General features: G+C 38.9%; 1 protein-coding gene across 1 annotated transcript; it reads left to right on the top strand.

The window, feature by feature from the left end:
* The first annotated feature begins 129 nt into the window (after positions 1-129).
* LOC138584210 (B-cell receptor CD22-like) lies at positions 130-24,012 on the top strand. The gene is made up of 15 exons (XM_069656386.1): positions 130-170; positions 694-766; positions 1,054-1,404; positions 1,544-1,855; positions 2,129-2,392; positions 3,729-3,992; positions 4,820-4,857; positions 8,982-9,027; positions 9,315-9,665; positions 9,804-10,115; positions 11,755-12,018; positions 21,402-21,716; positions 21,957-22,035; positions 22,536-22,635; positions 22,710-24,012. Exons 2-15 carry the CDS (start codon positions 721-723, stop codon positions 23,130-23,132), a joined length of 3,165 nt encoding a protein of 1,054 aa, XP_069512487.1. The 5' UTR covers positions 130-170; positions 694-720; the 3' UTR covers positions 23,133-24,012.
* Positions 24,013-24,345: the final 333 nt, after the last annotated feature.

Here is a 24,345-nt window from a genome sequence, read left to right as displayed (position 1 = left end):
AAACATTTCAGATGAGTACTGTACATTTATTGCAACAACCATGTCCGCTATTGTGACATCCTCATTTCAAGTCAGTTGCTGCAGGCTGTCTGAAAAAGCAGCACGAATTTTAAGGAACGTCACTTCACTAAACATCTTTCACCCCTCTGCTCAAAAGACCTGCCAAAAACGTAAGTTATCTGGCTTTTGTTTGAAACATAATTAATAATCCATTTTTATGTCATACAAGATTATAAAAAAGTGAATATTAGGTCTAAGTTGTATTTACGCTGAGAAAAAAATATCTTTACTTTGTGAAAGTTGGCAAACTTTCTGCTCCAGTGTTTGACAACTGTGTAAGTGTAATGTCATCAGATACCAGAAGTCTTTGACAATCTAAAGCTGTCATTCAGTTGTGCTTTTTTACATTTTTTATGTCTAATATACAAGTTGCCTAAAACAGATTAAAGCTTTGCAGGAAAATAGAAAATGAATTGATAAAAGATGCGTGCAGCATAGCTTCCTGTTTTACCTTTTTATCATCATCACATCTTCTTCATCTTGTTAACAAAAGCAGCGTGTTGTAGCAATGACCAACTTTAGAACATTTGAAAATATGGCATTCAATAATGGCCTTAAATGACCTTATTATTAAAATCTGAGTTCATTTAGAATGAATTTTACTAAACATAAATCGGTACGTGTAATCTCCAGACTTTCTGCCTTTTCTGACACACAAAGATGGCTGCAGCTCTCACTCTCCTTCTCATTGGCTGTCTGCTGCAAGGTGAGTTGTTCGTTTGCATATGGCAAAATAATGTCATGCAATTTTATAAAATCATATCACTTTTTCAAAACTAGAACTTCGCAGTACTAGTCAAAAATTCAAGACATGCTGCAGCGAATAGACCGCTGAGAGGCAAAATGTGTTTTGTGTGTGAACTTTATCTTTTGATGTTTAAAATGGTTATTTGTGATTCAAACATCTAGAAAAACTGTTGCTCATGTAATTTCTCATCAGTCTTCAGTAGTACCCACTTCTTCTTATTCAATGATTTGTTTGTTGTGTTTCAGGTGCCCTGTGTGGAGAGTTTGAGGTCACTGTACCACAGACTATAGAGGTTCTGAGGGGATCCTGTGTGACCATCCCCTGCTCCTTTGACATACCAGATATACATCAATCAAACTTAGATAGCACATGTATAGCATTATGGAAAGATGGTAACATGTTCGTGTTTGACAGCAGCACTCCACAACAAAGTCAAATAACAGGAACGTTGACAGGTGACTTATTGAAAAAAGACTGCACCACAACCCTGAATAACATGCAACCTCATCCCAGCAATAACTATTACTTCAAACTGCAGTGTAACAATGCGCTGAAATATACCTTTAGTTATAGAACCTTGAGCATTACATTCACAGGTAAGTTTCAGAGTCCTTAATTTACATTTCAGTTATTCACTTTACATGTACTAGTTTGTTTATAACTTTGTTTTGCATCAATTGCTTCCTGCAAAAACACCTCTTAAATAATAAAAGAGTTTGTTTACCTTCACACCAGATAATCCACCCAGACCGACTCTGAATCCTTCCACACTGAAGGTGAAGGAGGGAACCTCAGTGACTCTGACGTGCTCGGGTCGAGCTCCCTGTCTGTCCCTTTCTCCAACTCTGACATGGACCCCCGGCCTGGGTGAAGGTCAGGAGACACTGCGAGAGAATCAGGACAAAACCAAAATCAAGACCTCTGTGGTGAAATTCACTGCATCACACCTCCATCACAAACAGGAAATCTCCTGTACTGCTGTCTATAAAAAACAAGATGGCAGCACTGAGTCATCTGTAAAGACCAGTATCACAGCTGATATTTCATGTAAGTTCATTTTATAATTCATCTCTCGACTTGCTTTGAATGAGGGATAAAACAATTGGTCCTTTGATGCAACAGAAACATATTTGTCAACCATTTTGATACGTTCAAATATGCCTCAGAAACAAAACTAGATAGTAAAGAATTGTACCCTCCAGACTGTTACATTTCTGATGCCTTGATGCCCAGATAAAAACATGGTTAATGTCATTTCATTCCACGTGTCTGATTACTTTTTACTTTTAAATAATACAAGGAATCATTTGTAATTTTCAGTTTCACCCAAAGGAACCACAGTTTCAGTCCGTCCCTCTGGTCCCGTACAAGAAGACCAAAATGTGACTCTGACATGCAGCAGCAGTGCCAACCCAGCTGTAAAGAACTACACCTGGTACGGAGCTGACGGAGGCCGGGAGACGTTTGTTGGGACTGGACGTGATTTCAAAATTAAAGCTTCTCAAGTCAGCGGTGCTTTTTTCTGCAAGGCTGAAAATGATCTTGGAGCTGGACGATCGAACAACACACAAATAGATGTTCAGTGTATGTATCATTTCAAGCGGTTTCATGTTCCTTTCACTAACAGTCTTACCCAGACATTTCTGTGCAACATCTGTTAAAATAAATCCATCTCAATATGAGTTGCCCCCTCAACTTTAAATATTCTAGATTAAAACTGGACATTTAGAAAAGCCGTTTTTTCAGATGCACTGCAAAAAAGGTTGTCAGTTAACTTAATCTGTCTTAACAATGTAGATATAATCACTTACAACAGACACTGTAACTACGGCTGTGACGGTAACCGCAGACCAGATCCCGTGTGTACAGTTTTGCTCTACGTCATTTTACTTTCGATAGTACAGAAAGGTACTGAAGCTTTAAAAAAAAACACATCTACAGTCAGATTTTCAACCTAAAGCTGCCGGGAGCAAAAGAGGGAGAGCAGCTGTGGTAGAGCGACATAGACAGGAAGATAAGAGAGCAAGCATCGTTAATGTAAATAAAGCGGCGAAACAGAAATATTAGAGAAATATTGTGAAGTCCCTTTCACGTCTCATAAAGATGTAGAAGTTACCATAGTGTCTGTTGCAGACAGACAGAGAGCAGAGCAGAGAGACAGCCATGTCACCTTGGCGCCACGTTTTCATTTAGTCTCGACCTACGGACTGTTGGCTGAGCTCCAGACCACTGCCCTGCGATTGACGTCCAGAAATGTCCCAAAAACAGAGGAATGATAACAACAATAGAAATACAGACGGCCGCAGTTAACCACCGAACCACACAGGGGCGTTAGTGTTTCACCTCAGAGAAATTCAGGACCGTCACAGCCCTCATTGTAACAAGTGCCATTTATTAGGATTGGGGGAAAAAATAGATTCACTTCATTTTTTCACTCAATATTTTTTTGCATGTGTTGTAAAATCATCTCACGTGTTGCTACTCAGGCCATCACATCTGTGCATTCTGATTTTTGACTCAGACTGGGTGTGATATGTAAATACTGGACTCCCTTAAACACAGTATTTCACACAGGGATCTTTGCGAGTAACAGTTTGGTTAAATTAAGGCACCAAAACTACTTGGTCAGTTTAAGGAGAAGATCATCGTTTGGGGTAAAATAATACATCAACAATGTATTTTGGTTTCACAGTGGACGCAGCGTCCCTGGGTAAAAGAGAAAATGCTTCCCTGTGATGGTCAGGGCGCTCACCAAAGTGTGCATTGCTCTGCCCTGCTGAAACACACCTATACATACACAGGGCAGAGAACAAACACATTGAATCATCAACCAAGTATTGGATAGTATCAAACTGGTAGATAAGCATATCGTCTGCGACGCCCTACGATTCATATTCATGTTGTATAACTAATTTTTCAGATTCACCCAAAGGGACCACAGTTTCAGTCCGTCCCTCTGGTCCCGTACAAGAAGGCAGCATTGTGACTCTGACATGCAGCAGCAGTGCCAACCCAGCTGTAAAGAACTACACCTGGTACGGAGCTGACGGAGGCCGGGAGACGTTTGTTGGGACTGGACGTGTTTTTAAGATGAAAGCTTCTCAAGTCAGCGGCCCTTTTTTCTGCAAGGCTGAAAATGATCTTGGAGCTGGACGATCGAACAACACACAAATAGACGTTCAGTGTATGTATGAAATGCACGACACTAAGTTGTATAAAACCTGATAGGTCTTTAGATTTATTCAGTGCACTGATTAACAAAGTAAGAGACTTTTTCACTAACTGCTTTATTCAGAAGTTTGAAGCCACTATGTTTGGGAATTCAAGATTTCTGTGGTGCACCCTGAGCTATCATCATGAGACACTTTTCAACCTACTAGTTAACCCTTTCCAACCTACAATATGCAACACGTCAAAACAGGAAACAAATCGGAATATAAAGTTTTCTGATTCAAAGTTGTTTAAGCCTCTTCTCTTCTTTCAGTTTCTAGATTGCTCCACCTCAGCAAGTTTTGTTAATAAGTGTGAAATCTTCTGGATTTCTGGAAACATTTATTAACTTATTTAATAAGTAATGGCAAATGTGATATTTTCTTTTGTTTAAAATCCTGAATAAGAAAAGGCCTGGAAATTATTTCTACTGCCACACTCATAATTGTAAACACCTATCATAAGCAGCGTCAGTGTAATCAGTCCCCAAAGATGGAGGTTCTTTTTTTATAATAAAATTAATTCGACCTCATTCTAAAAATAAATGTCATCCATTTGAATTATTAATTTTCCACAATGCTATAGCGTACTTGTTAATGAAAAAGTGAATGGCTTCAGTAAGGACTTAAGGGGTTGGAATTTAACACAAGATTAAAACGTTGTTTTATTTGTCCGGACTGAATTATTTACAACTTGTGGCAAAATGGGCATTTGCTGCTAATTTGTAGCTGAGTCAATGTTGCATTAGTATAACACTAAAACAGGGATATGATAAGAATATTATTGTATTTGTTATGACAGATCCTGAACAACTTTTTGGCCCCTACGGTGGAGTTCTGGTCCTGGCTTTAACTGGTGTGTCTCTCACGTGGAACATCATCTTAACATTCTGCATGGTGTACCTCTGGTATGTTATTACACTGGGTTGCTTTTTGTATGAAATCTGCGCTGATCAAGATATTTGGTGTAAATATAAGTATCTTTTTTTATCATTTTATACTTTCTCTAAAGGAAACAAAGAAAGAATGTGAAGCCACAGGAGCAGGGCGATGGAACCTACATGTCGATGGATCACAGAGACAGATCTCCAGAGTATGATGTCATTGGCCCACGTCAAAAATGATCATTCAAACAAAAGTTCATGCTCTCTCACTCTGCTCTTTCTGCATTAGCTTAAATAATCACTTTGTGATGTGAGTGTGTTCAACATAAAACATGGATAACTACATATCGATTGTAAGTAAGTACTTTCCCAATGAAGCCTCTGATGCTCAAGTCTGGTTTAAACTTCATCAGAGACAAACTATTGATGCTAAAGAAACCTTTTTTAGGTGGTGTCTGTGTCACGTTTGTAGGTATTAAAGCTCGACCGGTCAAGATGTGCGTGTTTTATTTAGAACATAAAGCAGATTTTAAATGAGGATATAAACATGTCTTTGTCATGAAGCCTTTCAAAGAGAACAAGATTAACATGGCACTGCACCAAAGAGGACAGTCCAATGACTGAATATATAGATGGACGACGCGTCTCCATCTGCTCTCACTGTACGAAAGTGATGCCAAAATAGCCCCTGTGATAGGCGCTGCCATCTTACGATGGTGACGTCATTTGGAGCCAGAGTCTGCGCAGCAGAGATCGGCGGGTGGAGCCGCCCTAGCCACTTCCGCTAACCAAAACACAAACATAACATAACCGAAAAAACAGCAAGGATCCCGCATGTTGACATATTTAACAACAGAACAGCTTCTTTGTGTTGGTCTGAAGCAGACGTTCGCAGATATGGAAACTTCAATGACTGTAGTGATTGTTTTAGTTACGTCTCCTCTCGCCGTTCCTCCTCTACTCTGCTAATTCAGAACAGATGGGCTGCAGGAGTCGTATTTGTCAACAGAGCTGTCAATCATCCTTTTTACAGCATCAAATAACTCATTAAAAATAAACTTATCAGAAAAATGAACCCTTTGACACCAATCAGCAACTAACTATAATGACAGAAACCATGTTTGAGAAAATTGTATTTGACGTGTATTTTGATTTTACAGTTTGACTCGTGTCCCATCTGTTAACATGGAGGAGGCGGGCTTTATGACCTATACTGCAGCCAGTCAGCAGGGGGCGATAGAGAGGGTTTCGCTTCACTTTTAGGGAGCTGTCATGTCGTCCATCTTTTTATGTAGTCTATGGGACAGTCTCAAGAGTACAGTTTAAAGACAAAAAAAACTGTCAACTAGTGCTCAACCCACATATTACATATAAATCCGTATCTGTGTGTATCTTATCTCGACATACACCAATATAATGACTTTTTCTGTACAGAGCACATATTGCAAACAATGCTTTGTCATCACATAGTTTGTGCAGCAGATAGTGCCCCAACTCCAGTTTACAAACTCTCTGTACCGTCTGCAGCACATGTAGAAGAGCATCACAGACTGTGGTGCGCCCTACAACTGGTTGTTACATGCTCCCCCTTGGTTTAATTTTTAAAAAACATGGCATCTCTTACCATTTTTATGCGGACGACTCCCAAATCTACCTGCCGCTTAAGAGAAATGATAAGAGCTCCCTGATACCCCTACTAGAGTGTCTAAAGGACATCAAGGCATGGATGGCTTTTCATTTTTTAAAGTTAAATGAAGACAAAACTGAGGTCATGGTGTTTGGACCCAGTCGAGGCTGTGATGTCCCTCCTATAGACCTGGGCTCCCTGCAGTCATATGTAAAACCCATAGTCACAAACCTCGACGTCAACATGGACAGTGATTTTAAACTTGATAAACAGATAAACTCGGTGGTTAAAACAAGTTTTTATCATCTGAGGCTTTTATCTAAAATTAAATCTGTTGTATCTTTTAATGATTTTGAGTGCTTGATTCATGCTTTTATCTCAACCCGTTTGGACTACTGTAATGCACTTTACACTGGCATCAACCAGGCCTCCCTCGCTCGCTTACAGTTAGTCCAAAACGCGGCTGCTCGTCTTTTAACAGGAACGCGCAAGCATGAACACATTACCCCCGTTCTCGCCTCCCTCCACTGGCTCCCTGTCCATTTTTTTATTTTAATTGCAAATTAAATGGTCGGGCGCCTCAGTACATCACAGACCTCATACACACCTACACCCTCTCAAGAGCATTGAGGTCCGCTGATCAGCTGCGTCTTGTCATCCCAAAGAGCAGACATAAGACCAGGGGTGACCGTGCTTTTTCAGTGGTAGCTCCTAAATTGTGGAATGAGCTACCCACCCACATCAAAATTGCCCCCACTTTAGATACTTTTAAATCTCATCTTAAAACGCATTTTTATTCCTTGGCTTTTAATCCAGCATGAGAGTTGTGTGGTCTCTGTTTGTCTTTTATTGTTTCTAAATCATTGGTTGTTGTTTTGTGTTTTATGTATATTTTAGTGTTTTTATATGCTTTTATTTTATTGTGTTCTTTTAATCTTTTACTTTTTATATATTTATTTCAACATTTGAATTTTACTTACTTACTGTTTTTATCTGTTGTGCAGCACTTTGGTAACCTTGTTGTTTTTAAAATGTGCTATATAAATAAAGTGGATTGGATTGGATTGGTTGACAGTAAATAGTAATGTTAATAAATACTCTTATTTGTTAAAGAAAGCAGCACTCTGAACACCTTTTCATCATACTGCATAATAGAGGCATGATCTGAAGAGGAAAGGTCCATTGTTAGACGTGCTCAAAAATGCACTATTTTGGCCCCCATATCGGTTTTCAGTCAATTTCCCCATTTAAAATGAGTATTGGCACCCGTCTCCCATATCTGTGTGGCTCTAAGGTCAAGATCAACTCAGTGCCTTGATGATTATCTGCCAAGTTACCAGAGATGTTTCCCGGTAGTCGTTGTCGTCTGGTTCTTCAAATGCTTTGTTGTTTGTCACTTTAATTGTTTCTGTAATTAACTCGATATCATTGTGAATGAGGGTTTCCCCTCAATGATCTCTCCAGTATGAATAAAGGTTCATTGATTCCTGTGAAATTGATGGTTTTTATTGTCATATTAAATCGTTATGTTCATGTATTCAAATTAAACAGTGTAAATTCCTTTGACAATAAAGGTGCATCATAGATGTTTAAGTTATAATCATTTGAAGACATTTCTATTACCAAGTTGATATTACAAATATTATAATTAATTTAAGGTCCAAAGATGAGGAACATTGAAACAAAGAATATTTGTGAAGTTAAAGTAGGATCAGAACTGATGTGGCACGGAAAAACATTTCAGATGAGTACTGTACATTTATTGCAATACCCATGTCCGCTATTGTAACATCCTCATTTCACGTCAGTTGCTGCAGGCTGTCTGAAAAAGCAGCACGAATTTTAAGGAACGTCACTTCACTAAACATCTTTCACCCCTCTGCTCAAAAGACCTGCCAAAAACGTAAGTTATCTGGCTTTTGTTTGAAACATAATTAATAATCCATTTTTATGTCATACAAGATTATAAAAAAGTGAATATTAGGTCTAAGTTGTATTTACGCTGAGAAAAAAATATCTTTACTTTGTGAAAGTTGGCAAACTTTCTGCTCCAGTGTTTGACAACTGTGTAAGTGTAATGTCATCAGATACCAGAAGTCTTTGACAATCTAAAGCTGTCGTTCAGTTGTGCTTTTTCACATTTTTTATGTCTAATATACAAGTTGCCTAAAACAGATTAAAGCTTTGTAGGAAAATAGAAAATGAATTGATAAAAGATGCGTGCAGCATAGCTTCCTGTTTTACCTTTTTATCATCACCACATCTTCTTCATCTTGTTAACAAAAGCAGCGTGTTGTAGCAATGACCAACTTTAGAACATTTGAAAATATGGCATTCAATAATGGCCTTAAATGACCTTATTATTAAAATCTGAGTTCATTTAGAATGAATTTTACTAAACATAAATCGGTACGTGTAATCTCCAGACTTTCTGCCTTTTCTGACACACAAAGATGGCTGCAGCTCTCACTCTCCTTCTCATTGGCTGTCTGCTGCAAGGTGAGTTGTTCGTTTGCATATGGCAAAATAATGTCATGCAATTTTATAAAATCATATCACTTTTTCAAAACTAGAACTTCGCAGTACTAGTCAAAAATTCAAGACATGCTGCAGCGAATAGACCGCTGAGAGGCAAAATGTGTTTTGTGTGTGAACTTTATCTTTTGATGTTTAAAATGGTTATTTGTGATTCAAACATCTAGAAAAACTGTTGCTCATGTAATTTCTCATCAGTCTTCAGTAGTACCCACTTCTTCTTATTCAATGATTTGTTTGTTGTGTTTCAGGTGCCCTGTGTGGACAGTTTGAGGTCACTATACCACAGACTATAGAGGTTCTGAGGGGATCCTGTGTGACCATCCCCTGCTCCTTTGACATAAGAGATGAACATCAATCAAACTTAGATAGCACATGTATAGCATTATGGAAAGATGGTAACATGTTCGTGTTTGATAGCAGCGCTCCACAACAAAGTCAAATAACAGGAACATTGACAGGTGACTTAATGAAAAAAGACTGCACCACAACCCTGAATAACATGCAACCTCATGACAGCAATAACTATTACTTCAGACTGCAGTGTGGAAATAGGCTGAAATATAACTTTGATTATAGAACCTTGAGCATTACATTCACAGGTAAGTTTCAGAGTCCTTAATTTACATTTCAGTTATTCACTTTCCATGTAGTAGTTTGTTTATAACATTGTTTTGCATCAATTGCTTCCTGCAAAACACCCCTTAAATAATAAAAGAGTTTGTTTACCTTCACACCAGATAATCCACCCAGACCGACTCTGAATCCTTCCACACTGAAGGTGAAGGAGGGAACCTCAGTGACTCTGACGTGCTCGGCTCGAGCTCCCTGTCTGTCCCTTTCTCCAACTCTGACATGGACCCCCGGCCTGGGTGAAGGTCAGGAGACACTGCGAGAGAATCAGGACAAAACCAAAATCAAGACCTCTGTGGTGAAATTCACTGCATCACACCTCCATCACAAACAGGAAATCTCCTGTACTGCTGTCTATAAAAAACAAGATGGCAGCACTGAGTCATCTGTAAAGACCAGTATCACAGCTGATATTTCATGTAAGTTCATTTTATAATTCATCTCTCGACTTGCTTTGAATGAGGGATAAAACAATTGGTCCTTTGATGCAACAGAAACATATTTGTCAACCATTTTGATACGTTCAAATATGCCTCAGAAACAAAACTAGATAGGGGGCGCTGGTTCACCTGGTACGGAACTGACGGAGGCCGGGAGACGTTAATTGGGACTGGACGTGATTTTGACATTAAAGCTTCTAAAGACAGCGGTGCTTTTTTCTGCAAGGCTGAAAATGATTTGGGAGCCGGGCAATCGAACAACACACAAATAGACGTTCAGTGTATGTATCATTTCAAGCGGTTTCATGTTCCTTTCACTAACAGTCTTACCCAGACATTTCTGTGCAACATCTGTTAAAATAAATCCATCTCACTATGAGTTGCCCCCTCAACTTTAAATATTCTAGATTAATACTGGACATTTAGAAAAGCCGTTTTTTCAGATGCACTGCAAAAAAGGTTGTCAGTAAACTTAATCTGTCTTAACAATGTAGATATAATCACTTACAACAGACACTGTAACTACGGCTGTGACGGTAACCGCAGACGAGATCCCGTGTGTACAGTTTTGCTCTACGTCATTTTACTTTCGATAGTACAGAAAGGTACTGAAGCTTTAAAAAAAAACACATCTACAGTCAGATTTTCAACCTAAAGCTGCCGGGAGCAAAAGAGGGAGAGCAGCTGTGGTAGAGCGACATAGACAGGAAGATAAGAGAGCAAGCATCGTTAATGTAAATAAAGCGGCGAAACAGAAATATTAGAGAAATATTGTGAAGTCCCTTTCACGTCTCATAAAGATGTAGAAGTTACCATAGTGTCTGTTGCAGACAGACAGAGAGCAGAGCAGAGAGACAGCCATGTCACCTTGGCGCAACCTTTTCATTTAGTCTCGACCTACGGACTGTTGGCTGAGCTCCAGACCACTGCCCTGCGATTGACGTCCAGAAATGTCCCAAAAACAGAGGAATGATAACAACAATAGAAATACAGACGGCCGCAGTTAACCACCGAACCACACAGGGGCGTTAGTGTTTCACCTCAGAGAAATTCAGGACCGTCACAGCCCTCATTGTAACAAGTACCATTTATTAGGATTGGGGGAAAAAAATAGATTCACTTCATTTTTTCACTCAATATTTTTTTGCATGTGTTGTAAAATCATCTCCCATGTTGCTACTCAGGCCATCACATCTGTGCATTCTGATTTTTGACTCAGACTGGGTGTGATATGTAAATACTGGACTCCCTTAAACACAGTATTTCACACAGGGGTCTTTGCGAGTAACAGTTTGGTTAAATTAAGGCACCAAAACTACTTGGTCAGTTTAAGGAGAAGGTCATCGTTTGGGGTAAAATAATACATCAACAATGTATTTTGGTTTCACAGTGGACGCAGCGTCCCTGGGTAAAAGAGAAAATGCTTCCCTGTAATGGTCAGGGCGCTCACCAAAGTGTGCATTGCTCTGCCCTGCTGAAACACACCTATACATACACAGGGCAGAGAACAAACACATTGAATCATCAACCAAGTATTGGATAGTATCAAACTGGTAGATAAGCATATCGTCTGCGACGCCCTACGATTCATATTCATGTTGTATAACTCATTTTTCAGATTCACCCAAAGGGACCACAGTTTCAGTCCGTCCCTCTGGTCCCGTACAAGAAGGCAGCATTGTGACTCTGACATGCAGCAGCAGTGCCAACCCAGCTGTAAAGAACTACACCTGGTACAGAGCTGACGGAGGCCGGGAGACGTTTGTTGGGACTGGACGTGTTTTTAAGATGAAAGCTTCTCAAGTCAGCGGCCCTTTTTTCTGCAAGGCTGAAAATGATCTTGGAGCTGGACGATCGAACAACACACAAATAGACGTTCAGTGTATGTATGAAATGCACGACACAAAGTTGTATAAAACCTGATAGGTCTTTAGATTTATTCAGTGCACTGATTAACAAAGTGAGAGACTTTTTCACTAACTGCTTTATTCAGAAGTTTGAAGCCACTATGTTTGGGAATTCAAGATTTCTGTGGTGCACCCTGAGCTATCATCATGAGACACTTTTCAACCTACTAGTTAACCCTTTCCAACCTACAATATGCAACACGTCAAAACAGGAAACAAATCGGAATATAAAGTTTTCTGATTCAAAGTTGTTTAAGCCTCTTCTCTTCTTTCAGTTTCTAGATTGCTCCACCTCAGCAAGTTTTGTTAATAAGTGTGAAATCTTCTGGATTTCTGGAAACATTTATTAACTTATTTAATAAGTAATGGCAAATGTGATATTTTCTTTTGTTTAAAATCCTGAATAAGAAAAGGCCTGGAAATTATTTCTACTGCCACACTCATAATTGTAAAAACCTATCATAAGCAGCGTCAGTGTAATCGGTCCCCAAAGATGGAGGTTCTTTTTTTATAATAAAATTAATTCGACCTCATTCTAAAAATAAAAGTCATCCATTTGAATTATTAATTTTCCACAATGCTATAGCGTACTTGTTAATGAAAAAGTGAATGGCTTCAGTAAGGACTTAAGGGGTTGGAATTTAACACAAGATTAAAACGCTGTTTTATTTGTCCGGACTGAATTATTTACAACTTGTGGCAAAATGGGCATTTGCTGCTAATTTGTAGCTGACTCAATGTTGCATTAGTATAACACTAGAACAGGGATATGATAAGAATATTATTGTATTTGTTATGACAGGTCCTGAACAACTTTTTGGCCCCTACGGTGGAGTTCTGGTCCTGGCTGTTACTGGTGTGTGTCTCACGTGGAACATCATCTTAACATTCTGCATGGTGTACCTCTGGTATGTTATTACACTGGGTTGCTTTTTGTATGAAATCTGCGCTGATCAAGATATTTGGTGTAAATATAAGTATCTTTTTTTATCATTTTATATTTTCTCTAAAGGAAACAAAGAAAGAATGTGAAGCCACAGGAGCAGGGCGATGGAACCTACATGCGGATGGATCACAGAGACAGATCTCCAGAGTATGATGTCATTGGCCCACGTCAAAAATGATCATTCAAACAAAAGTTCATGCTCTCTCACTCTGCTCTTTCTGCATTAGCTTAAATAATCACTTTGTGATGTGAGTGTGTTCAACATAAAACATGGATAACTACATATCGATTGTAAGTAAGTACTTTCCCAATGAAGCCTCTGATGCTCAAGTCTGGTTTAAACTTCATCAGAGACAAACTATTGATGCTAAAGAAACCTTTTTTAGGTGGTGTCTGTGTCACGTTTGTAGGTATTAAAGCTCGACCGGTCAAGATGTGCGTGTTTTATTTAGAACATAAAGCAGATTTTCAATGAGGATATAAACATGTCTTTGTCATGAAGCCTTTCAAAGAGAACAAGATTAACATGGCACTGCACCAAAGAGGACAGTCCAATGACTGAATATATAGATGGACGACCCTAGCCACTTCCGCTAACCAAAACACAAACATAACTTACCGAGAAAACAGCAAGGATCCCGCATGTTGACATATTTAACAACAGAACAGCTTCTTTGTGTTGGTCTGAAGCAGACGTTCGCAGATATGGAAACTTCAATGACTGTAGTGATTGTTTTAGTTACGTCTCCTCTCGCCGTTCCTCCTCTACTCTGCTAATTCAGAACAGATGGGCTGCAGGAGTCGTATTTGTCAACAGAGCTGTCAATCATCCTTTTTACAGCATCAAATAACTCATTAAAAATAAATTTATCAGAAAAATGAACCCTTTGACATCAATCAGCAACTAACTATAATGACAGAAACCATGTTTGAGAAAATTGTATTTGACGCCTATTTTGATTTTACAGTTTGACTCGTGTCCCATCTGTTAACATGGAGGAGGCGGGCTTTATGACCTATACTGCAGCCAGTCAGCAGGGGGCGATAGAGAGGGTTTGGCTTCACTTTTAGGGAGCTGTCATGTCGTCCATCTTTTTCTATAGTCTATGGGACAGTCTCAAGAGTACAGTTTAAAGACAAAAAAAACTGTGTCAACTAGCGCTCAACCCACATATTACATATAAATCCGTATCTGTGTGTATCTTATCTCGACATACACCAATATAATGACTTTTTCTGTACAGAGCACATATTGCAAACAATGCTTTGTCATCACATAGTTTGTGCAGCAGATAGTGCCCCAACTCCAGTTTACAAACTCTCAGTACCATCTGCAGCACATGTAGAAGAGCATCACAGACTGTGGTGCGCCCTACAACTGGTTGTTACATGCTCCCCCTTGGTTTAATTTTTAAAAAACATGGCATCTCTTACCATTTTTATGCGGACGACTCCCAAATCTACCTGCCGCTTAAGAGAAATGATAAGAGCTCCCTGATACCCCTACTAGAGTGTCTAAAGGACATCAAGGCATGGATGGCTTTTCATTTTTTAAAGTTAAATGAAGACAAAACTGAGGTCATGGTGTTTGGACCCAGTCGAGGCTGTGATGTCCCTCCTATAGACCTGGGCTCCCTGCAGTCATATGTAAAACCCATAGTCACAAACCTCGACGTCAACATGGACAGTGATTTTAAACTTGATAAACAGATAAACTCGGTGGTTAAAACAAGTTTTTATCATCTGAGGCTTTTATCTAAAATTAAATCTGTTGTATCTTTTAATGATTTTCAGTGCTTGATTCATGCTTTTATCTCGACCCGTTTGGACTACTGTAATGCACTTTACACTGGCATCAACCAGGCCTCCCTCGCTCGCTTACAGTTAGTCCAAAACGCGGCTGCTCGTCTTTTAACAGGAACGCGCAAGCATGAACACATTACCCCCGTTCTCGCCTCCCTCCACTGGCTCCCTGTCCATTTTTTTATTTTAATTGCAAATTAAATGGTCGGGCGCCTCAGTACATCACAGACCTCATACACACCTACACCCCCTCAAGAGCATTGCGGTCCGCTGATCAGCTGCGTCTTGTCATCCCAAAGAGCAGACATAAGACCAGGGGTGACCGTGCTTTTTCAGTGGTAGTTCCTAAATTGTGGAATGAGCTACCCACCCACATCAAAATTGCCCCCACTTTAGATACTTTTAAATCTCATCTTAAAACGCATTTTTATTCCTTGGCTTTTAATCCAGCATGAGAGTTGTGTGGTCTCTGTTTGTCTTTTATTGTTTCTAAATCATTGGTTGTTGTTTTGTGTTTTATGTATATTTTAGTGTTTTTATATGCTTTTATTTTATTGTGTTTTTTTAATCTTTTACTTTTTATATATTTATTTCAACATTTGAATTTTACTTACTTACTGTTTTTATCTGTTGTGCAGCACTTTGGTAACCTTGTTGTTTTTAAAATGTGCTATATAAATAAAGTGGATTGGATTGGTTGACAGTAAATAGTAATGTTAATAAATACTCTTATTTGTTAAAGAAAGCAGCACTCTGAACACCTTTTCATCATACTGCATAATAGAGGCATGATCTGAAGAGGAAAGGTCCATTGTTAGACGTGCTCAAAAATGCACTATTTTGGCCCCCATATCGGTTTTCAGTCAATTTCCCCATTTAAAATGAGTATTGACACCCGTCTCCCATATCTGTGTGGCTCTAAGGTCAAGATCAACTCAGTGCCTTGATGATTATCTGCCAAGTTACCAGAGATGTTTCCCGGTAGTCGTTGTCGTCTGGTTCTTCAAATGCTTTGTTGTTTGTCACTTTAATTGTTTCTGTAATTAACTCGATATCATTGTGAATGAGGGTTTCCCCTCAATGATCTCTCCAGTATGAATAAAGGTTCATTGATTCCTGTGAAATTAATTTAAGGTCCAAAGATGAGGAACATTGAAACAAAGAGTATTTGTGAAGTTAAAGTAGGATCAGAACTGATGTGGCACGGAAAAACATTTCAGATGAGTACTGTACATTTATTGTAACACCCATGTCCACTATTGTAACATCCTCATTTCACGTCAGTTGCTGCAGGCTGTCTGAAAAAGCAGCACGAATTTTAAGGAACTTCACTTCACTAAACATCTTTCACCCCTCTGCTCAAAAGACCTGCCGAAAACGTAAGTTATCTGGCTTTTGTTTGAAACATAATTAATAATCCATTTTTATGTCATACAAGATTATAAAAAAGTGAATATTAGGTCTAAGTTGTATTTACGCTGAGAAAAAAATATCTTTACTTTGTGAAAGTTGGCAAACTTTCTGCTCCAGTGTTTGACAACTGTGTAAGTGTAATGTCATCAGATACCAGAAGTCTTTGACAATCTAAAGCTGTCATTCAGTTGTGCTTTTTTACATTTTTTATGTCTAATATACAAGTTGCCTAAAACAGATTAAAGCTTTGCAGGAAAATAGAAAATGAATCGATAAAAGATGCGTGCAGCATAGCTTCCTGTTTTACCTTTTTATCATCATGACATCTTCTTCATCTTGTTAACAAAAGCAGCGTGTTGTAGCAATGACCAACTTTAGAACATTTGAAAATATGGCATTCAATAATGGCCTTAAATGACCTTATTATTAAAATCTGAGTTCATTTAGAATGAATTTTACTAAACATAAATCGGTACGTGTAATCTCCAGACTTTCTGCCTTTTCTGACACACAAAGATGGCTGCAGCTCTCACTCTCCTTCTCATTGGCTGTCTGCTGCAAGGTGAGTTGTTCGTTTGCATATGGCAAAATAATGTCATGCAATTTTATAAAATCATATCACTTTTTCAAAACTAGAACTTCGCAGTACTAGTCAAAAATTCAAGACATGCTGCAGCGAATAGACCGCTGAGAGGCAAAATGTGTTTTGTGTGTGAACTTTATCTTTTGATGTTTAAAATGGTTATTTGTGATTCAAACATCTAGAAAAACTGTTGCTCATGTAATTTCTCATCAGTCTTCAGTAGTACCCACTTCTTCTTATTCAATGATTTGTTTGTTGTGTTTCAGGTGCCCTGTGTGGACAGTTTGAGGTCACTGTACCACAGACTATAGAGGTTCTGAGGGGATCCTGTGTGACCATCCCCTGCTCCTTTGACATACCAGATGAACATCAATCAAACTTAGATAGCACATGTATAGCATTATGGAAAGATGTTAACAGGGCCGTGTTTAATAGCAGAGCTCCACAACAAAGTCAAATAACAGGAACGTTGACAGGTGACTTATTGAAAAAAGACTGCACCACAACCCTGAATAACATGCAACCTCCTCCCAGCAATAACTATTACTTCAGACTGCACTGTAACAATGGCCTGAAATATGACTTTAGTAAAAGAACCTTGAGCATTACATTCACAGGTAAGTTTCAGAGTCCTTAATTTACATTTCAGTTATTCACTTTCCATGTAGTAGTTTGTTTATAACTTTGTTTTGCATCAATTGCTTCCTGCAAAAACACCCCTTAAATGATAAAAGAGTTTGTTTACCTTCACACCAGATAATCCACCCAGACCGACTCTGAATCCTTCCACACTGAAGGTGAAGGAGGGAACCTCAGTGACTCTGACGTGCTCGGCTCGAGCTCCCTGTCTGTCCCTTTCTCCAACTCTGACATGGACCCCCGGCCTGGGTGAAGGTCAGGAGGCACTGCGAGAGAATCAGGACAAAACCAAAATCAAGACCTCTGTGGTGAAATTCAATGCATCACACCTCCATCACAAACAGGAAATCTCCTGTACTGCTGTCTATAAAAAACAAGATGGCAGCACTGAGTCATCTGTAAAGACCAGTATCACAGCTGATATTTCATGTAAGTTCATTTTATAATTCATCTCTCGACTTGCTTTGAATGAGGGATAAAACAATTGGTCCTTTGATGCAACAGAAACATATTTGTCAACCATTTTAATACGTTCAAATATGCCTCAGAAACAAAACTAGATAGTAAAGAATTGTACCCTCCAGACTGTTACATTTCTGATGCCTTGATGCCCAGATAAAAACATGGTTAATGTCATTTCATTCCACGTGTCTGATTACTTTTTACTTTTAAATAATACAAGGAATCATTTGTAATTTTTCAGTTTCACCCAAAGGAACCACAGTTTCAGTCCGTCCCTCTGGTCCCGTACAAGAAGACCAAAATGTGACTCTGACATGCAGCAGCGGTGCCAACCCAGCTGTAAAGAACTACACCTGGTACGGAGCTGACGGAGGCCGGGAGACGTTTGTTGGGACTGGACGTGTTTTCAACATTAAAGCTTCTAAAGACAGCGGTGCTTTTTTCTGCAAGGCTGAAAATGATCTTGGAGCTGGACGATCGAACAACACACAAATAGACGTTCAGTGTATGTATCATTTCAAGCGGTCTTCTTTTCCTTTCACTATTTCAACTTTAAATACTCTAGATTTATACTTAACTTTTAGAAAAGCTGGGGGGTTTTCAGATGCACGTCAAAAAGAGGTTGTCAGTAAACTTAATTTGCCTTCATCACAATATAGATATTATGACAATGTAACACAAACCAATTATTATGGGTGGGGAAAAATGATGAAATTAATCATAGCAAATCTTGTTATTAATTGAACTATTTTACAACTTTTTTCCCGCGCCGACCATCAAAGGGAATCATGCTTCCCTCTGATGGTCAGGTCACTCGCCTAAGCGGGCATTGCCATGTCCAGATAAACCACACCTATTCAAGTGATTTTTTCTTTCTGCACCAAAATCACCCAAACAATCTCCTTGTATGTGTAAACCTACTTGGCAATAAACCCTGATTCTGAAATACTGTGTTAAAAGTAGGGCTGTCACAATACTGTATTTATCAAACCGCGGTGAAACACTAATGCCCCTTGCGGTTCGGCGGTTAACCGCCGCCCCAGCCCGCTGCAGGAGTATGTTTTGTTTTTTTTCACTACAGCGTGTCCACCAGATGGTGAAACATCGTCAACATGAGTGAGCACAGCATGAGCGCTGGAAACGGTGGAAATCCGTAGTGACTGACTAGTTGTTGTTGGCTCGACACTGGCTCGTCTGTACCAATTACATGCGCCGAGGGTTGAAACAGCAATGCTCTGACGGACAGGTTTCTTTTACTGATAACTGTGATTTTTGAAACGAGTTTGTTGTTCATACTGTATCGTTCTGTATGGGAAAGATAAGGTGCTTCTCTTGGACACATGGATAGTGAGTTTACTGCGTCCTTTTAGATTTTAATGAGTCAGAGACGCAGGTGCATACCTGGACACATCACTGGGTCTATGATATTAAAAAATAGCGGTGACGACGGTAACTGGGTCCATCCTGCGGTTGGCATCACATAACTGAGGTATTGCGGTCATGCAGTTATCGTGACAGCCCTAGTTTAAAGAGTCCCACACACACGGAAGATAAGTGGGGCTGCAACAAGCAATCGATTAAAATTGATGATTAAAATAGTTGGCAACAAATTTCATCATCCATTAGTTGGGTCTTTGTTATGATGCACTGCATGCGCTGTGAAAACGTCACTGGGGGCAGCCAGCCAATTCCGCGGCTTGTGTAGCTCACGTGATGAAATACAGGAAGTAACGCCGTCTCTGGTCTTCTTTGGGATAAACATTCATTATTTTTTAATGAGGAGTATCCGTTTGTTGTGCAGTGCTGATGATGTGTCTGCATCCGGTAGATTAGTGAGCGTTTACACGGACAAACGCACAATTACGGTTTCTAACGTTCATTTAAAAACAAACGTAATGGACTGATATTCCGTCTATTTTCTCTCCTCTCCATTCTGTGATGGGCCCACAGCCGGGCCGCTGATAAAGCAGCGGAGGACAGTAAACCGTGGTAGTAAAGCTTATAATAAGCGAACGCCACTGGTAATGCTAGTTTAACCCTAATTCTTGATAAAGCTAATGCCCCGCTTCACTAAACCACAAAATGGAAAGAAAACTGCCGATTTCTGTCCGTCATGTTGTGTTTAAATTAACCCGTAATCTTGTGTTTGTCCGTCAGAACCGACACAAATCTCTCGCTAATTAGCTGAAATTCGGTCGGACAGAGTCTGGAGTATGGAGTTTCTTTTTCATGTGAAATTATTGAGTAAATCAACAAGATATTAACTGAGTTACATAATTGCTATATTAACATTGCATTGTACAGGAAAACAAGTTATAATATTTTATGTTTTGAATATAATGATAAAATGTATCTTTTTATCCGAATAATAATCGATTAATCGTAGAAATAACAGATTAATCAATTATCAAAATAGTTCATTGCAGCCCAAGAGATAAGAGAGGCAACAGTCGGAGAAGACAATCCACATAGTGTGCTCTAAATATGGATACATCTTCAAAAACACAGAGCAATATTTGTAGAAGTCTTGCATAGTGTTAATTGAGCCATAAGCATATCGCCTGGGACACCCTACAATGAATAATAATGTTGTATTACTAATTTTTCAGATTCACCCAAAGGGACAACAGTTTCAGTCAGTCCCTCTGTTCTAGTACAAGAAGGCAGCTTTGTGACTCTGACATGCAGCAGTAGTGCCAACCCAGGTGTAAAGAACTACACCTGGTACAGAGCTGACGGAGGCCGGGAGACGTTTGTTGGGACTGGACGTGATTTTAAAATTAAAGCTTCTAAAGACATTGGTGCTTTTTTCTGCAAGGCCGAAAACGATTTGGGAGCCGGGCAATCGAACATTAGTCAAATAGACGTTCAGTGTATGTATCATTTATTTTATTTCTTTAGATCAATAAAAAATGATCAATACATTTGAGAAAAGCTTTTAAATTTGATTTGCTTATTTGCAACATTATTTTAGACATTTACTATAAACATTGTATCCATCCATATAACTCTGCCATCAAAATGGACAATCTTCTAGACAATCATAACCATGGCCGCCCCTGTTCAAGTTTGGTCTTCTTGTGTGTGATGTGAATGACCTCCTTGATCTTTCTCAGTCTGTACAATGACTCTTTCTCAATCATTTTTGACCCATTCCCAGTCAATGCTGGCATCATTTTTGGAACTATTTATTGTTTATTATCAATCAAATAATTTTGCCCAATACAGTCTTTGTCATCACAGGCCCTAATCTGTCATAAAGATATTACCTGACAACCTTACAAATATATGTAAACATTACTCATTAAACATAACTCTGGGTTAAAACAGCAAACAATACATTTTTCCCTGGACAGGTACAGAAAAAAAATTGACATTCTCAGACAATCTTCACTTACAACTTGTCCCCAATTATTTAGTTATAGCTCTAAAAAATATCTCTCAATTATGCAAACCTGATTGAACATGACTTTATTTGATTTTTAACTCTTTGTTATCTACATTCATTACAGTTGCTCCAAATATCCTGCCCTCTTCTGTTTGCACCCAAACTGCGGCCCAGGTCAAATGTTCCTGTGAGACTTCAGGAAATCCCCCTCCATCTTTACATTGGTATTTGAAGGAGTTACCTGTCAATCACTCTGACAAGTCTGCAAAAACATATATGACTAGAAACGGGACTAGAAATGACACAGGTCTGAGCGTCATTGTCGTGAATCAACCACAGCTGAGGGACCATTTGACGTTGCTCTGCCGCAGCTCCAACTCTCTGGGATCTGCTACACAGCGATTCTATATCTACAGCCTTGAATCTACAGAAACACGAGGTTTGTCTTTTATCTAGATATTTGTGTTACTGATAAGCTGCTCACTAAACACTTTTTACTCGTATTTACTTAATACTAATAAGAAAGTGCTACAATTGAGTAAGTAGTGATATGACATGAAAAAACTCACCAAGATAAATTCTTTATACAGTATGTCTAAAGTCTTACCTGAAGAATTATCTATTGTCTGAAATAGCTATATGCTAATTCTTCTCCTCGATTGTCCTTTGTATGTTTCAGGATATCTGCTGTTTTTAATCTTCTTCCCCACAACAGTTACACTACTAGCGCTAATATGTGCTCTGCTGTTTGTTATCAGGTAGGTAACATCACAGCACACAAAAATAAAGAGAATGACCCTACAAAAGTTTTGTTCAAGTAGCTTGAACACAATTTTTGTTTTACTCTTTGAGTGCAAATACTGACACTATGCAGTGTTTTGGTCCTCTAATTTAAGTCTTAACATTATTGACCGATTTATAGTTAAATGATTGGATCAAGGTCATATCCAAGTTACTATAATCAAATTGCCACATCATTTGATTTGGGAAATTATTACTGCCATCATTGGTGGCAAATATAGGGTTTGGTGTCCGTCACACCATATTCCATAGTCACTTTGACCTGACTCTTTAAAATCAAGTCAATAGTTGTTTTAGACTGTCAGAGTTAGAGGTCAATCTCAATCTTTGAGGTTCTCCTATTTTTACCTTCTTTGTGATCAATGGTGTCACCCTGTTAATTAATAAATGAGCCATGGGATTATAAAGATGTATAAAGTAAACCCATGTAGGTTAAATATTCTACTTTATTTTTCAGGGCTCAGAAGACTCAGAACAATCTGCTTAAGAGTCAGTGCTCAGGAAACACCAGCACAGTTGCTATGAGCCAACTTCTACCAAGTGGAGAAGGAAATGAGGTACTTCCTACCTACTGTAATTTAACCACACAGGCAGAGTATTTGTACCACCAACTTTTCCTCTGTCATTTTAGATACCCAACACAACAGATGAGAACATTTATGCCAACTCCACTGAGCTGAGACAGGCAAATGTTGTCCAACCTGCCAACTTGTCTGAGCCAAACTGCATCAACTTGCCTAGCTCTGGCCCAAACAACCCAGAAGAAGAAAATAAAAGCTTAGAGATGAGGACCGAGGAAAGTAAAGATGTTATTTATACTACTGTTACCTGGAGGAGCAAGAACAAGAGGAAGGAGGAAGAAGGTTCTGGGGACATGGATCTGTCAGGTTGCAGGGAGAAGTGCAAAGAGGGAGAACTGCGCGCAGATTTTATGAACAATGCACTGGAGATGGGGAACATATATGAGGAAGTGAAGCCAAGAAATGTGAAGATGGAATCAGAATGTCAATATGCCCCGGTTAAATTTAAAGACAAAAGTGAAATACAAAACTAGATCACAGCTTTACTGCTGTGCTCCAATTCGGAAAAATGGCTTTAGGAATGCCCTGGTCTGGTGTTGGTAAAGCCTATTTGGTAATCGTTTTGAGTTGTTTCTCTTAATTCATCCATGGGACTTTCTGAGGGGTCACATTTGGATCAATTTTTCAATATTTTTGTATTATATTTTGCAATATGTAAACTATTAAAAGCAGCTTATTAGTTCTCTTCCATGGCAAGAGTGGTTTTGTAGATGCGGCTGCTGTAGTAGGGCCTATGTTGTCTGTTGCTTATTTACAATACATTGTTCACGTATCTTATTAGCTCTGTACACATTTTTTAGGATACACTTGTTTACTTACTTATTTTTATATGCCCTGTATTGTAATGTTGCACTATCCACTTTGATGCTGTCACACTGTAAACTTCCCCGTTGTGGGACGATGAAAGGATTAGACTATCTTATCTTGGCATTACATTTCTTTGTGTAAGCCAGTATGGGCTGATAATATGGACTACAGTATATCATCGATGTTGGATGATGATAGGAGGAATTGATCATGATCTCTTATAAGCGAGGCAAAAAGATGGAACCGAGGCTAAGTCACTTGACTGCCAACAAAATGGGAGAAGACACTGGTGGTAATGGTATACAAAATCTAAAAGTTATGTATGTACCTCATTTTTGTCAGGGCTCAAAGGTTTAATCTATGCACAGTGACAGAGAACGACTCGTCATATTTCATGGCACTGCCAGGTATATCGCCCTTCTGGGATGTAAGCTGTTGCTTTCTTCTTCTAAATTATGTCTTGCCGTTCAGAGACAACAAATAAAAACACCCAGCTTAAGAAAGCAGATGTCACTGTGTTTAACTGATTTCATTTTTTTCCTGGGGGGGGGTATGGCACATGGTTCTTGTAATTGGAGCAGAGCAAAAAGAGGCAGGGCTTAGGTCTGAGGTTTATGTTGTTATGATCTTGACAGCTGTTTGGTCACAGAGGACTTTTGCTTTAAGTTCATAACACAATTGAAAACTATTCCCCATTTTCACTGTTTTAAACTTTAATAATAGCTAAGATACTTGGGGTCCCAGCAGCTCATAGTAGAGCACTGTTTGCTCACAGTATTGTTTTACTCTTATTAGGATGTCTGGCATGGCTAAAGAGAAAGAGATCCTAGTCTTTTATGTCTATTTGGCTGTGTAAAATATTATGCATATTATCTTATT

The sequence above is a fragment of the Semicossyphus pulcher genome, unplaced genomic scaffold (assembly GCF_022749685.1).
Source record: "Semicossyphus pulcher isolate SPU_LCO1_2020_fin unplaced genomic scaffold, fSemPul1.0.p SCAF_9, whole genome shotgun sequence".
Lineage (NCBI taxonomy): Eukaryota > Metazoa > Chordata > Actinopteri > Labriformes > Labridae > Semicossyphus > Semicossyphus pulcher.
This window is presented reverse-complemented; position numbering and strand designations above follow the sequence as displayed.